Source organism: Hibiscus syriacus, unplaced genomic scaffold (assembly GCF_006381635.1).
Source record: "Hibiscus syriacus cultivar Baekdansim isolate YM2019G1 unplaced genomic scaffold, ASM638163v2 tig00111027_pilon, whole genome shotgun sequence".
In the NCBI taxonomy this organism is placed as follows: Eukaryota; Viridiplantae; Streptophyta; class Magnoliopsida; order Malvales; family Malvaceae; genus Hibiscus; species Hibiscus syriacus.
Genome location: NW_024062960.1, coordinates 4,406,625 through 4,422,855, shown reverse-complemented (window position 1 = coordinate 4,422,855; position 16,231 = coordinate 4,406,625). Strand labels below are relative to the sequence as shown.

Genomic DNA, 16,231 nt, shown 5'->3' with positions numbered 1-16,231 from the left:
GGGGAGCTCATTGTAAGACCTACGTAGGAAGCCTATTTATCAGATGCACAATAGTAACCAAACATATGCCCTGAACTTGACTGACATAGAAGCTTGAGCAAGCAGAATAAGAGCAAGCTCAATCATATGGTGATGCTTGTGTTCAACCACTCCATCAACACAATATAGATCACATCAAGAGTCACCGACTCCCACATATCCGTTATCACAACCACAAACGATTGATACTCATAAGATAACCCCTTCAAAATGATAACAACATGCACAGCTTGAGACACCACACTTCCACAAGATGCCAAGGTATCACAGACCTTCTTTACTCGAGTAAGATATACTCTCATCCAATCATCACCTTTCTTAAGAGATTGAAACTTATAATGCAGACTAATAACAACAATATAGTAGATCGATTTACGAAAAACTACAGTACCATATTCTAAACCGTTGATGTCGTCTCTGCACCTATAAACTGAGGTAGAAGCTATGGACAAATCGTTAAAAGTAACCAAGACGCAAGCGCACTATCCTGAGCCACAAACTCCTCATACATGTTATTCAATACAACCTCTCATGAATCATCAAGCACCGTTGGCGATAGAGCAGGCTTCGATCCCGTCATCAACCGTTCCAAACGATGACTATGAACTGTGAGGATCACTTGTTGCTTCCATAACAAAAGATTTGTTTCATCAAGAACTACGTTTATGTTTTTATTTGAAAAAGCTTTAGCATTCCTCGAAACAAAATCCATCAGAGAAGACAAACTATCATTAGTCAACATGAAGAGAGAAGAAAAAAAAACCTCAAACAGCAAAAAAATAACGAAACCTCCCAGAACCTTCGGCAAAAGATACCATGTTGACATATCTAGTATGAAGTAAATGAGTAAAAATATTATTCGCACCATTGTCAAGTATAGTGACAGTGTTTATATACAGGTAGTTAACCCTAACTGCATGCCTAACTACTACACTAACATCACGCAACAGTACTAACAATATGGGCGGACCTTATAGTTCTCCTGGATATCCTAGACAACCCTTCAAAATTGTCTACTTAGTGTTAATTTTTTTAATTAATACAAGTGACACCCTAATATTGTGTGTAATTGTTGCTCTTTATTATAGGAAAAAATTAATATTATAAGAGTTTTTTATGCAACCTCTCAATTTTTATCCTGAATCCGCATCTTAACCAAAAAGCTCACACATACGTCAGCACACTACAAACTCCAATATAAAGAATCTGTATTACGAAGACAATGACTTCTAGTAAACCGAGCATTTTCTTTACGTAGAGAATCCATGCATCTTCTATTCTTGTCGAGGTGTAATTGTTTTCCCTCTACAAATAACTATTCCTGTCCTTATCTTCTTGTTTGAAACATGATAGAATAGGACACAGCTATCAACTAGAATAGGACACAGCTATCAACTAGCATATGACCTTATAAAGAATCTTTGTTACATTGGAAAAGATTTTTTTTTTTTTGTTGAAACGAGTTTTTCCTTCATACAAAGAGCTTTGTTATTCCTTATTCTCGAGGGATTGTAAGTATTTACGTCATTATCTTCGTATTTGAAGTATGATAGAATATGATATAACTGCAAAAAATGACTAGATAAGATGATCTTATAAAAAATCACTACTGTTGAATCAAGTCTTCCTTTTAGTTGATGTAAATATTTGTCTTTTGTAAAAAAACTATTCATGTTCTTGTCTTCATGTTTGAACCATTAATAGATAAGATACGCTTATTAGAACTGACTAGATAAAATGATCATATGGAGAATCTGTGTTGCAAAATGGAAGAACTTCTGCTGGAGCTTTCCTTTTATATAAAAAATCTTTATATCTCTTATTTCTGAAGAATTACAGCTGTTTGTCTTTTCTAAATAATTACTCTCATACTTATCTTTATATTTGAAATAAATATTCATGTTTAATTTCTGAAGGGTTTCAAAAGAAAATTGAATATTGAATCTTAAGTCAACTTACAGGCATAATATAAAAATATAACACTTCTTTTTCAAGTGTTTTTTAAATGGATTGATTGGATACTAACCCTAGTATATTGATTAATCGTAAAGTAAAAGAAAAATTTACAAATGAAATTTTATTTATTTTTTAAACCGATCAAGTCAACTTAACATTATTTAACATCGTCTTGCTTTTGATGATTCATTCATATCCTACCCATTATAATTATAATTATAATATGTTATTCTGATAAGCTGGCCTTGACATTTTTTATCATGACAGAGACTTCCCTCATAGTTGGTCGTTCATCAGGCGATTTCCTTGCACACATCAATCCAATTTTCAACATTCCGCCGATGCCGTCATCATATGCCGGCGCCAGCTGCCTTTCTTTTTGCATAAGCTCACGGTCGACTATATCGTGGAAATTACCAGGAAGATGCATCAAAATCCATTTCTGCAAATCCATGTCTCCACTGAACATATTGTCTATAGGCCTTTTCCTGGTAAACATCTCAAGGATCACTATGCCAAAACTGTAGACATCGCCTCTTGTCAATACACCAGCACCCATGCCGTATTCTGCATTGCACAATATGATCAGTTATCAGAATCGGATGACTTAAAACAGAACATAAAATGATAAAATCAGTACAAAAATGTAAAATAGTATAAGAAACATTACCTGGAGCCATGTAGCCAATTGAACCTTTTAGTCCAAGGGAACTACTAAGATGAGCATTGGGTGAATTTTTTAGTAGGATTCTTGCGAGTCCGAAATCGGTGACATGAGCGGACATTTCTTCATCCAGGAGAACGTTACTCGGCTTGAGATCGCGGTGCACGACGAGTGTTTCACGATCGTGATGCAGATACTCCAGTGCTGATGCAACATCTTGTGCTATCTTCAATCTCTGGTTCATGTCAAGAGCTTTTACTACCTCAGAGTCTTCACTTCTTGGGTGAAGCACCTGCTCCAAGTTTCCATTTGGCATGAATTTAAGTACTAGTGCCTTGAAATCGCCAGCCGAACATATACTTATGATTTTAACGAGGTTCAGGTGTCGGATACTTCGAAGAACTTCACTTTCGGCTAGAAAGCTCTTGGAAGCTCCATGTATTCCCATTTTAAAGACCTTGATAGCTGCCAAACTTCCATCATTGAAAACACCTTGTAAACTGATCCAAAACTGCCCTCTCCAATCAAATATTCCGAACTGATTCTCCGGTGAATCAGCTTCCTCTTTAACCTGACGAAGGCCTGGATCTTTCTTTCTAGTTACGGAAGCAATGATGAATGCAGCCGATGCAAACGAGGCTATAAGTACAATTCTCAACCTCGAACCACTGGACTTTTTTCCAGGAGAATCACATCTCGGTAGTCCTAAATCGGGTACTCCACCACAAAGCTTGAGATTTTCGGAAAGGAAAACAGATGTCGAGTTCCGGAAAATCCCTGCTCTTGGAACCTCCCCTGATAGTTGGTTCCTGGACAGGTTTAAAACTTGCAATAACCTTAAAGATTCCAAAGAAGCCGGGATGTTACCGGCGAGCTCTTTCGAAGAGAGGTCAATATACTCTATACCTTTCAGTTTGTCTAGAGAATTTGGTATGGGACCTTAAAAAGAATTTCTAGACATATCTAAATGCAAAAGGCTTGAACAATCTCCAATGGTGAAAGGTATATCCCCTGATAATTCGTTGCTCGAGAAGTCGATAGCTTGAATCACATTTGGATTCCCGATTTCAGAACGAACAAATCCAGTTAAAGAATTGAAAGAGAGGTTCAAGACCATACTGAAACTCGAGATTCCGAATATATCACTCGGTATGGTACCATTAAGCAAGTTAAGTGACAGGTATAGCAACTGAAGACGCTGACAATTTCCCAAGCTTAAAGAAAAGGTCCCTTCCAAAAGATTGTTGCTTAGATGAACTTCAGCCAAGTATGTAAAGCTTCCGAGAGACTACGGTATCGTTCCCGAGAATCTGTTTCCATGTAGGTAAATATACTGCAAGTTTGGCAAAGTTCCTATTGAAGGTGGAATCGTTCCGGTTAAGGAATTGTGTTCGAAAGCTATCAGGGTTACGTTCACCAAATTGCTTATTTCTTCGGCTAAATTTCCTTCGAAAAAGTTGTTGTTCATCACCAACAATGAAAGTTGTCTGGAGAGGTTGCCTATGGAAGATGGAAGCCTACCGGTAAGCCAGTTTCCAGCCACCGAAAATACTTGAAGTTGGGTAGAATTTGCCAAAGAAGTTAGGAAATCCATGCCACTTGGTCCATCATTAACCAGTTGATTATACTGTAAGCTCAATATTTGAATATTTGGTAGGTTCCCCAGCCATGGGATTTGGCCATGGAAGCTGTTGTTTGCGAGGTCGACGTGAGTTAAGCTCGATGCATTGCCTATAGATGGTGGTATGCGGCCAGACAAGAGATTCCCTCCCAAGAAAAGGGTTGTTAAACTAGTCAAATTAGTAAACATATCCGGGGGAAGCGTACCCGTGAGTCTATTGACAACCATGGCAAACACAATCAATGAGGAACTATTGAAAAATGAAGGTGGAATTTCACCAGAGATATTCTTAAGGCCGATCTGAAGATTAATCAAGAACGGTTGGCGACCGAGCCCTTCTCAACAACAAGGTGAGATTTATGGTATATGACCCGTGAGAAAATTGTCCATGAATGATATGACTTCAAGATCAGAAAGTGCACCTAATTCACTTGGAACGGTACCTTCGAGCTGGTTGACCGACAGATCAATATAAGAAAGCCTTGAACATAACTCAACGACACATTCGATTAGAACCAAGAATGAGTGTTCTTAACCGAAAAAACCGACCGATTTCATGTGGCATGCTACCAAAGAAACTGTTGTTTTGAAGGTTGAGGTAGCTATGGAACGAAAGGTTCCCAAGGTGAGGAGCAATGGTGCCTACAAGGCCAAGGTTTTCGAGATCGATTCTCGTAACTCTCTGTTTAGTGACATTACAAGTAACACCAGTCCAAATGTGAAAGGAGAAGAGATATCCCAACTCTCAAGAACCCCAATAGGATCATGAGTTATCAGAGACTTGAATACAAGAAGGGATTCCTGGTCAGTATTGTTGTTGAACCTTGGCAAGCCTTGGGAACCACCAAGCAGTGGATGGAAAGTGAGGCAGATGAGAATCAGAATGATGGTTTTTGTGGTAATTTTTCTTACTTTAGGCTTGGCCACCTTAAGGAGAAGGATCGATATATATATATATGTATATATATATAACAAAAGTATATGATATACTGAATTTGCTGACATATTATAACACAAATAATTGGTTTGAATCTGTTTTCCTGCATTTACATTAGTCACTGTTTAAAGGATTTTATGAGAACAAAAGTAGAGAATAACCGAAGGATAAGGTTTTATATTTTTTTTACTCAATCAACATTACCTCACCGTTTCCCCCCCCCCCTCTCGAATTAGAATTTAAGTATGAATAGTTATATAGCACGGTGATTCTAATATATTTCTTAAAAGAAGCGATTGAATATTAAATGGTATAAAGTCGACAAATAAAATTTGAAGTAGTTAAGAGTGAACATCTTTGTCAGTCGATCAATCAGCATGTTATATTTTCGTGAGATCTAAAAAAGTTATGTAAATCAGACTTATTTTTAAACTACATAGATGGCTCCTACTAGTAATAAATTATCTATAATTTTTTTATTAATAAAATTGTCTATAAGTTAAATTAAACTCTATTAATGAAAGGGAAGGTTCCAATATTTTAATTTTTTAATACATCTAGGGTAAATACAATATAGTATCTATTCAAAGATCCTCAACTAATTAATTATGAACGCTCATACCCCTGTCGATGCTCAAACCCGTGATTTCTAAGGAAAATAACGAGTCCCTTAACCACTAAGATCAATTAATCCATGCCAATATTTATAAGTTAAACAGTGTACAAATTTCTCTTTTTACCAAAAAATGAAATACATTTCACATTACAAGTATTTGTCAAAAGGATATCAATTTAAAAATTATATATAATAAATATTAATTCAAGAATTATAATTCTTTTGATACTTAATTATAAGGCACTCCACTTAAATACAAAATATAAAAATATTTTTTTCATTTTTTTTATAGAATAACTTTTTTTCTTTTAAACAATTAATAATTTAAATACTTCATTTCAAAAAATAAAATAAGATTAAAATCTAAGAGAAAGAATAACTTACAATTTCTTTTTCCAAACAAATCAATATTTATCCTAAAAGTCAACTTGACATTGTATCTCTATAAAATAGTTTTGAATACATCCTTTAAAAATGAAAATTGAGTAGTAAATCAACTTATTTATATAATATAAAAATAAAACAAATCTTCTTCGTAAGTTTCTTAAATTGATTCGTAGGAATATAATCGTAACATTATAAATAAATAATGGAAAAAATTTAGTAGCTTATCTTTTAAAAAATTTAAAGTCGTTTATATTTTTGTTTCATTCTTGATTGATAAATGATAATATCAGTCTTTCTACTCATCGCCATCGTCAATATTTTTTATTTTTCCTTTAATTTTTATATTAGATCTTTAATTTTTCTTTGTTTTTTAAAAATTTTGTCTTTATGACACGTTTTCATGTCTTTATAACACATTTTTATGCTTTTATGACACATTTTCGGTTGTTTTACCGTTGTTTTAGTTTTTTTTTCTCAGGGTCGGATTTGACATCATTACGACTGATCAAGATGGTGCTTATTTTTAAGCATGCTAATCTTTCATGCTTTGAACACTCGAATTGGATTTGGACATTCGATTTTCATTCTTGGATAATTTTTCCAAGTCATTCGACTCTGATTTGTAGTTTGTCGGTGACCCTTTAGTAGCTTTATCATCTCTTGTGGTTTTATCGATGCGGTCACATATGTTTGTATCTATCTTTTGTTCGAGTATTTTATTAGGTTTTTAACCTATGATATAGAAAATGTCCTAATTATGTGTTTAGTTTACGTTTATGATTGTAAACATTTATTGTAATTTTAATTTCTTTTTTTTATTAATAAAACTAGTTGTTTCTATAAGAAGTTGATAGATCGGACATTAATCTTTGTACGTCTATTAATCATTTAAATACATATTTGAAAATAGAATAAAAATAAAATGTGAAAAACATATATTTTTAGTTTTAAACCAATAAGTATCTTTATAGCCATTTGGATATCCTATTGTCACTAAAATGAAAAAAAAAATGTTCCTTTTGACGGATAATAAGCATCATTATATTCGATTAGAATATAGAAAACTAATATTTTTTGTTTTTATGTGATAAATTTTGGCATGGTGAGAGTTTTGTCCGATTTAGATGATTCAAGGAACGAAATGAACTCAGACATTTTACTCAAAGCTCCGCTTGGCGTAGGCCACCGCCAATGAGCATTTGATTTAGGAAGGAGGAAACCTAATGTCTCCCTAGTTCTTCTGAGGATTCTCTCTACACAATTAGTGGGAAAAAAGTAATTCTCTTAATTCTTAGCCTCCAAATTTGGATATGGTTAATCGTCAGACATGATGTTAGATCTTCTGTACATGATGAAATTATCAAGAAATGAGAATATTACTTTTTATTACTTTTAAGATAGAGGAACAATTTTCTTTTCAAAATTTTACTGCTTCAAGTTAGAAGAAAAATTTATTTTTTTTAAACTCTCAATGCTTCAAGTTAAAGGAGCAATATATCTTATCATTTCAAGTTGGATGTGTGATTTTCTTTTTAAAGTTTCAGTGCTTCATGTTGGAGAAGCAATTTACATTTTTAAAGTTTCATTGTCTCAAGTTAAAGGAGCAAGTCATCTAATCTCACCGCCTCAAGTTGGAGGAATGATTTCTTTTTCCCAAAGTTTTACCACTTCAAGTTATAGAAACAATTTGCCTTTTTAAAGTTTTATGTCTCAAATTGGAGCATATTATGTTTTTACAGATTAATGCCTCAGTTGGATGAACAAGTTACTTCTCATCGCTTCAAGTAGGAAGAGTGATTTCTTCCACCAAAAGTTTCACTGCTTCAAGTTGGTGGAGCACTTTACTTCTTAAAGTATCATCACCTCAAGTTGGAAGAGGTCGTCTTCTTTTAGTCTTGCTCCATCGAATACGGAAGAGTACGCCATCTTCTTCAGAATCCTACCTCATTGGATGCGGATGAGAGGGTCATCATCTTTAAATTATGTCTCCTTGAGTGCAAATGAATGGATCATCTTTAAATCATGCATCCTCAAGTGTGAAGGAACAAATCATCATCTCATGATTCTGCCTCATAGGGTACGAAGGGGCATACTATACTCAAAATCTTGTCGAGTGCAAAGAAGCAAATCACCATCTCCAAGTCCGACCTCCTCAGATGCAAAGGAGCGAATCAACATTTTCATAATCATGCCTCATCAGATGTGAAACAGTGAACTTCACCTCATCATCGCAAGATCAAGCTTGAAACTGGATGAAATTTGTTACTCTTCAGTCTTTGCCCTATTCTTATTTTTCAGCAATGGCCAAAAAGAGACTGTTGTAAGTATCATTTTCGTCTGGGCCAAATCAAGGCCGAAACTTAACCATAAGCCTATCCTTCTACCCATTGTTGTCCAACCAAATCTTGACCAGGGTTTAAATTCAAACGTAACCAAAATAAAACTCGAGCATACAACCGAATTAGATTTTATCCAAGCCCACATTGACCCCAAACTCAAACCTTATCCAAAAAGGAAATCCCGACCTTGACAGAATCCTCCTCTCCTAAAACTATGTTGAGCATCATGGGATTACTTTAATCTTTTCTAAGCGTAATCGAGTCGCCAAGCATAGATCTCTTAAAAATATATTTTTTAATAGAAAGAATGATTTTATAAGTGTTCGATATAATAACACAAAATATCGATGATAATTATGATTTTTAAAATACACGCGTTTTATAAAAAAGAATGTTTTTGAACCTAAAAATAATTTTTACATAAATAAAATATTGATTAACACCAACTCTTGGATTGCCTCTTTATCATTGGAAAAAATTAACTTGGCGGGCCTCGAGAGTTTAGACTTCATAAATTAGAGCATATAGGCCTTGGTTTACTTGGGGCAGGTTTCTGACCCAAAATGAGTTTCATACTATTGTGTACCCAAAATGACTTTAATAAATGGTTTAGTATTCCCCCAAGCAAATTTTAACCTAAACCCACAACAACATAAGCCGAAGATTTGAATACCTTTTTAAGTATAACTATCCGAAACTGATTTATTAAATCTCTAATCCAGATCAGCTAACGTATAAACGAATGTGACCTTCCAATTTAATTTACTCTATTTATAAACACCGTAATTCAAATCTTTAACTTTACTTAAAGATTTAATACCTCGTTTTATTAAAACCAACGTGTTATGGATTAAAGCTTTGAATTTTGATGCATAATTCTTCCCAAAAGAATCATATTATAAAAATTGCCTTCTTTAGTTCCTTATTTTCCACTTCAAAAATGAACATTTATAAAAGAATCAATCAATCAATTGAAACAATCTAATCTCAGGAAAAATAATAAAACTAAAGGCAGCTTACTTGAAAGTAAGCCAATCATCATCATCATGTACCAACATCATTCTTCTCCCGCCGATTCTCGTACCTATATATATAACTCAACCCTACCAACATCTCCACGATTGCCGCCTCCGTTTTCTCCAAATTCGAGAAATGCAGCGTTTGGAACAATAGAACCGTTGGCCTTGCGTCCAATTTTTGCTGCTCCAAGTTCCTCTCTAGCTGCCACCTTAGTGTATCGCGCGCCACCGGAGCCAACCGCCCTATTATTTCCGCCAACGCCTCTTTCCACCATTCTGCCAACCCCTGGCTTTCGCGCTCATCCTTGTGACATTGACATCTCAGTTTCCCTCTCAGCGTTTGTTTCAGGTTTATCGGTAACATCTCGAACATGTGCGTGCGTGCGTCGTCCGTGATGATCGTCGTCGAGTGAAAGTAAGTCTCTGCATTGATGATTATGTTCGCGTACCGAAAGGCGAGCCCTGATGCTCCTACGGTGTTCGCCGGAGTCGATTGTATCAACCTTTGGTTTACGTTGGTGGAGGCTTTGTTGGTCATGGTGACACCGGGAAGTAAGAACCCGAACCCTAGGCCTTCGGATTCAGGTGATAGTTCGCTGCTTATGAAACGGGTTGCACCTCGCTTCATCTTAGATGCTATGAGAATCGGACCCGATTTGGAGATCTTTTTCATTTTATCGTCTTCTTTCACATAACGACCACCATAATCCGCCTCTGGATAGACCTTCGGCTTCATGTGGAAAGCTTTCGTGTGCGAAACACAGAGGCGTCTGATGGAACGTCTTTTGGTGGTGGTGGTGGTGACGGTGGCCAGAAGGCCCGGAGCATAGACTCCGAAAAGTACACAGATCCTCGCGTAAACAGTGCAGATGATTCGTGCCATTAGCGCTACGATCTTGTCGAATTTTTTGTTCCACAGGGAAACATGTTTGAAATGTCGAACCTGTTTCCTTTGGAAAGAGATTTTATCGTTGATGTTTTCATTGTTCGATCTCTGCATTCTTTTCTCCGATAACTCCAACTCGTTGAGGCCTGTCAAAGAGGTGTATAACAAAGACGTTGCCCTAGCATATTTCTCCATCTTCTCAATAATTTTCACTGCGTTCTTGGAATTAAAATCGAGGTTGCTGATGTCGATGACTCCCTGTTTCATGATCTGGTATGCTGTTTCGAACCTGGTGAGTTCTTCATTGACGCAGCGTTTACTCAAACGCGAAACAACGGAAGCAATCTGATTGAGATCCTCGAGCTTCTCTTTACAAGCAAGGCCGAGAAGATAAGATTCATTGGTGGAGTTCAAGAATACAACGCCAGCGGACCTCACGGTGCCGTTCCGTAGCTTAGAGAATTCCTCGTCGGTGAGAGATTTATACAAGGCAATGAGGCGTGACATATTTTTAGCCGTCTCGAAGGCTAAGATTTGAAGCGTCGGAGAAGAAGGCTTCTCTGGGAGGAACATGACGCAGCCATGAGTAGCTATGTCGTCCTCCATCTCCGCTGTCGACCACGCCACAAACGCCTCCTCCTCGACTCTCTCTTCCTCTCTCCCTCCTTTTTTCTTCTTGCTCTTTTTCTTTTTCTATGGCTTATCTCGGTTCAGCTAACACCGTTGGAATTGAACGTTGTGTGTTTAATCTGTTACGGTTTTTTGGGTTGGTTAGTTACTTGCCAGGGTTTTGGAGATAAATATGGAGAGATGATGAAGAAGATGTAGGCACGTTTTCCAAGCTTCTTCTTCTTCATTGAGACGCGTTAATTCCTAATTGGTCTTATCTGTTACTACCTTTTTTTGAGGAAGATTCGGATAATAAAAATGGAAATTATGATTCTATTTTTCTAAAATTTAGTAATTGAGTCAAAATAGATATTCTCCTCTTAGGCTTGAGAGACAGTTTTGACGAAGTCTTTTTGACCCCTTACATAATTAGTTGCCAACACCTTTATATAGTGTTGAAATCTTTATATAATAAGCAATTTCATTTATTTTTGTCTAATTTTGATTTTAGTTCCTTTACTATATTAAATTGAAGTTTAATTTTTATATTATATTATAGTAAATACTACCAATAATTATATAATTATGAAAATTTTATTTCCATCATCAATATTTAAATTTTATTAGTCAGATTATTTAAATTATAACAACTAAATTACCAATCATTAATATTTAATGAAAGTCTGATATGGTAATTAAAATTTTTGATATAACATTAAAAATTAAGAATTAAGATATATATCATATGTTGTTAAATTTTAGTTCCTTCTTCCATTATCTGTCGTTTATTTTTATTTAATCAGATGATCATACGTGTATTAGAAGATTAAATCTATTGAATTAAATTAAAATTAAGATCAAATTAAAATATTTCATAATTAATGATCATGAAGGTAATTTATTCATTATATCATATATATTTAATATCTCAATAATAGTAGATATATGAATTGATAGCATGATTGAATTTGATTTGTTAAACGTGTTTTGATACTTAAATTGATATTTTCAAAGTTGAAATGTGGTTAGACCAAGGACGGACGTATAATATTATATTAGAAGGGGCGAATAAATAAACTTTTTAAAAAATTACGAATTTATAAAATTTTAGGAAAATAAAATCAGATTTTCAACAAAAAAAAATTTAAAATATATAGAAATTTATTTTTTTTTAAAGGAACGAGCACCCCATCCGTCCCCTCATCCCTGGTTAGGACGTTTTTTTTGTTTATTAATTTGTTTGGTATTGGCTTTGGCGGTGTGCTAAGGTGTCAAAAACACCAAGAAAAACGTTAACGATTCAGTCAAAAATGACCAAGTCCAACAAAGGCCGTTTTCATTCGTTCTGAAATTGATTACTTAGTTGAAAATCATGCCCGCTTTTGGATTTTAAATATATATACATATACGGTTCCATAATTGACGAGGAAAACGATTTGTAAAGGGTTAAATCACATTTCCGCGTTTTCTTTAGGATTAAAGTGTTACATATTTATTAATATAAAATCAAAATATAATTATTTACTTCATCATATATTGTATAATGCATTGCAAAGTATCATTACAATTGAACCATAAAAATGTTTTATGATCCAATTAGTTTAACTTTGGATCCGTTGAGTCCATAAAGACGTTTTGAGTGTCTGACCATCCAAAGGACATGAAGAATTAATATGATCAGCAATTAAAGACGTTTTGCTGCAAAGAGTAGGAGGACTAATTTCTAATTATGCAAAGATTAAAGGGACTTGGGGAATATTTTAACAAAAAAAACAAAGTATTCTCTGCTCAATTGTAATGAAAATTTTAGTAATTTTCAATATAATTATGGTGGAAAAGAAAGTTTGCAGGTGAAGAAGGGAGGTCCTTCCCCATGTAAATATACCCTTAAAGCAATAATAAATAAATAACAGAATTAGGGTTGTATTTCTCAAAATTCTCATTTCTTTTAAAAATATAATTTGGTATTACTAAGATGCTCTATTTAAATAAAAAATAAAAGAAAAGAAAAACCACGCAGGGAATAATTTCCAACTCGCATTCCTTATTTATTCTCTTTCATCAATTCTATATAATTAAACAGCTCTTTATAATGGATCAAATAAACGACATTTATACCCATGTGTACTTCTCTGCCAATATGCAGGGTATAAATAATCGGGTAAAGTACATAAATGGTCCCCGACTATTAAAAGTTATAAAATAATCATTCGACTATAAAACACTGTTTTGTTGAGCACTTAAACTATTAAAAGTTATAAAATGATCTATCGACTATTCATATCTTTTTCCTCCATTTAAGTCTAAGGATGTTTTTTTTAATGAGGCTAGTATCAATGTCTTTCCTCTGTATGATTCTCCATTATAATCATAATTCTACTTTTAAAAAATGACAATTGTATGAGCTGGACATTAATCTGCTGATTGGGATTGATAAAATTTGATCTTAGAATCTTAAACGACTATTCAAACAATTTTGGGATCATATATCAGTTAGTATGTTAATGTTCAGCTCATACAGTCGTCTATTTTTTAATGAAAAATGACGAGTTTGGAACATATGAATAATCAGGTGACTATTTTATAACGTTTAATAGTTGAGAGACTCAACAAAGTAGTGACATATAGTCGGGGTATCATTATGTAACTTTTCATAGTCGGGGACTCAGTAAAACAACACTCTATAGTCAATGGACCATCTATGTATTTTACCCTAAATAATTCGATTTAAAAAGTAACTCATTAAATGTTACTATCCTAATTTGAATTAATATGTTTAATTTTGTATAAAAAATTTAAAAAATAAATTTGTTGATCGAACACGATTATGTTAACATTAATAATTAATCTTTTTTGACTTGGGTAGAAAGTTATAACTGGTAATCATTCAGCGGTTGCCCGATATTTAAATCTTCTGTCTCCGCAAAAAGGGAGAGGAAGAATAAATGAAGAAATAAATGACGTAGATTTTTTATTTTTTTTTGAGTAGAGAGATTTTATAATGACACGTTAGTGTCAGACATAGGTTAGCGAGTCCAGTAAATATGAACCTCGATTGACAAAAGATTTGGTTCTAGTAGGTAATATGAGCTTGTCAAGGTTGCAACTTTCCAAAGAGCATCGGTTGTTTGAGATCTTTTTTTCGAGACTTCTATTACGGAGAAATTTTGCGAAAAATGTTGTTATGCAGAGATTATTGTTATGTGGAGGAGATATAGAAGAGATACAATAAATGGAAGAGGTACGAAAGAAATACAACACAAATAATAGATTTAGATATCTAAATTTGTTATTCACAAAAATAAAATAGACTTGGATAATTAACATTCCGCATGTGTTATCCTGATTACATACCAGATAACCAGAGGAAAGAACAAAAGATGAGTAGATAGCGGCTATAAATCATGTTGGCATAATAATTTTCTCTTCAACATTAAAAAAATGGAATGATTCCCGGAGTTGGTGAGGCAAATTTGGAAGGATTATGAAGAGAGAAATAGAAAAATGAATGAAAAGTAAGAGAAGAGAATGCAAGTAGATGGAGTTATTGAAAGGATACCAGATCTGACAACGACGACGATAATAATAATAATATATAATAAAACAAGAGAAAAGGGAATACATGTTGCCATGCATCCGACCTTACATGCCTTTGAATTTGAACTTCAATTCCTTGCATCTATGCTGATCAGATTAGTGTGTAAATCTCTGATAGATCAGTGTCAGTGACTGAGGTACTAAATTGGAAAACGAGCTAGCTAGTTCACCACATTCCATGCAGTTATTTTAAATTTTCTATAACATCTAAATTACTTAATTACATTTGAATTTATCTCTTAAGCTATGCATATGACCAGCATGACTGTATCATATGCTAAATCTGCTACATGATATAGAACGATACTGTCAGGAGCAATTAGTTAGTATCATGTGCATGGTGATGATACATAGTCTTTCTATCAGGAAATGGGTAATTTTCAACTTGTCATCCTCAAACTCAGAGCAAATAGGTGTTAAAATATCAAATATAGATGAGGTTTCAAACAACATATGATTTAAGAATGGCCAGAATTATAAGTCCATTTAAGTATAATCTTATCATCAAACTAGCTACCTTACCTTGGGCCGGTCACCGAGCCGGAGCTCAAGATCTATATCATCAACCGAGCTAGGACTAAGCTGATCAGATATCCCAACGGGTTGGAGCTGGTGTCTTTCAATTGAATTCAGATTCGAAAACAATGGCAATATCGGTGTATCATCACTTCTCTTTCTCTTGCAACCAATCTCTTGTTTAACAATCAGATTCAAGCATGCAGACAAATTGGTTCGAACATAATCTTCTTCAAGACTACATCCAGATTCTGGAATTCCCGGACTCTTCTCTCGTTCATTCCATAGATCAGAGAAAGGAAAAACCGAAGTACCATGATTGGAATTAGGGTTAGGGTTATGATCATGATGAAGAACTTCATATTGGGAAGATGCTGATTGCTTGAGCCTAGCTCTATCCCTCCTGTGGACATTCATGTGACCTCCTAGAGCTTGAGCTGATGTAAATTTTCTGCCACAAAAGCTGCAAATATAAGACCTTGGAGGCCATACACAACCTCCAGCATCTTCTGCAAAAGCTTGCTCTTCCCATGAATCGCCATATAAAGCCTTTGTTGAAGCTTCAAGATGAGAACTCAAACCATGTCCCCTGTTTGTCCACATCCAATACCTTGCTTGATCCATTGCTTAGTTAAAGAAGCTGAAGTCAACAAGCCTGAAATCTTGAGAAACCGGAACTAGAAGAGGATGATGGGACTTGGAGACAGAATGAAAGAAAGACTAAATCAAGGTTAAAGACCTAAAAACTACAGCATCGGAAAAGAAAAAGGAAGATCCTAGAGTTTATAAACGGTGGCGTTGTATTCAAATATATCTTTTGAGAAGAGGGTAACAAGTATGTGACGCATACAGATATGTTTGGCAGATCAATCAAGCATTTGTGTGTAGGCCGGTTAAGCTCCCTCCTAACAATATATATATAGATGATGCAGCAAGTCTTCTGAAAAGTCTTAGATTAAACAACGAAGATTGGACTGTAGTTCCTGTCTTCTATAAGATAAGAATTAATACATAAATAATTGTTCAGTAGTTTAATTAACAGTCA

General features: G+C 34.5%; 3 protein-coding genes across 3 annotated transcripts; all 3 read right to left on the bottom strand.

Moving 5' to 3' along the window:
* Positions 1–2,216: 2,216 nt before the first annotated feature.
* On the bottom strand, positions 2,217–4,508 carry LOC120150957 (probable LRR receptor-like serine/threonine-protein kinase At3g47570). The gene is made up of 4 exons (XM_039163530.1): positions 4,071–4,508; positions 3,644–3,857; positions 2,666–3,598; positions 2,217–2,562 (listed from the first exon to the last, which is right to left on the bottom strand). Exons 1-4 carry the CDS (start codon positions 4,506–4,508, stop codon positions 2,222–2,224), a joined length of 1,926 nt encoding a protein of 641 aa, XP_039019461.1. The 3' UTR covers positions 2,217–2,221.
* Positions 4,509–9,603: 5,095 nt separating this feature from the next.
* LOC120150956 lies at positions 9,604–11,070 on the bottom strand. Its single transcript, XM_039163529.1, has one exon. It carries the CDS (start codon positions 11,068–11,070, stop codon positions 9,604–9,606), a length of 1,467 nt encoding a protein of 488 aa, XP_039019460.1.
* A 4,005-nt stretch (positions 11,071–15,075) lies between these two features.
* Positions 15,076–15,920, bottom strand: LOC120151058 (zinc finger protein 11-like). Its single transcript, XM_039163606.1, has one exon. It carries the CDS (start codon positions 15,808–15,810, stop codon positions 15,184–15,186), a length of 627 nt encoding a protein of 208 aa, XP_039019537.1. The 5' UTR covers positions 15,811–15,920; the 3' UTR covers positions 15,076–15,183.
* Positions 15,921–16,231: the final 311 nt, after the last annotated feature.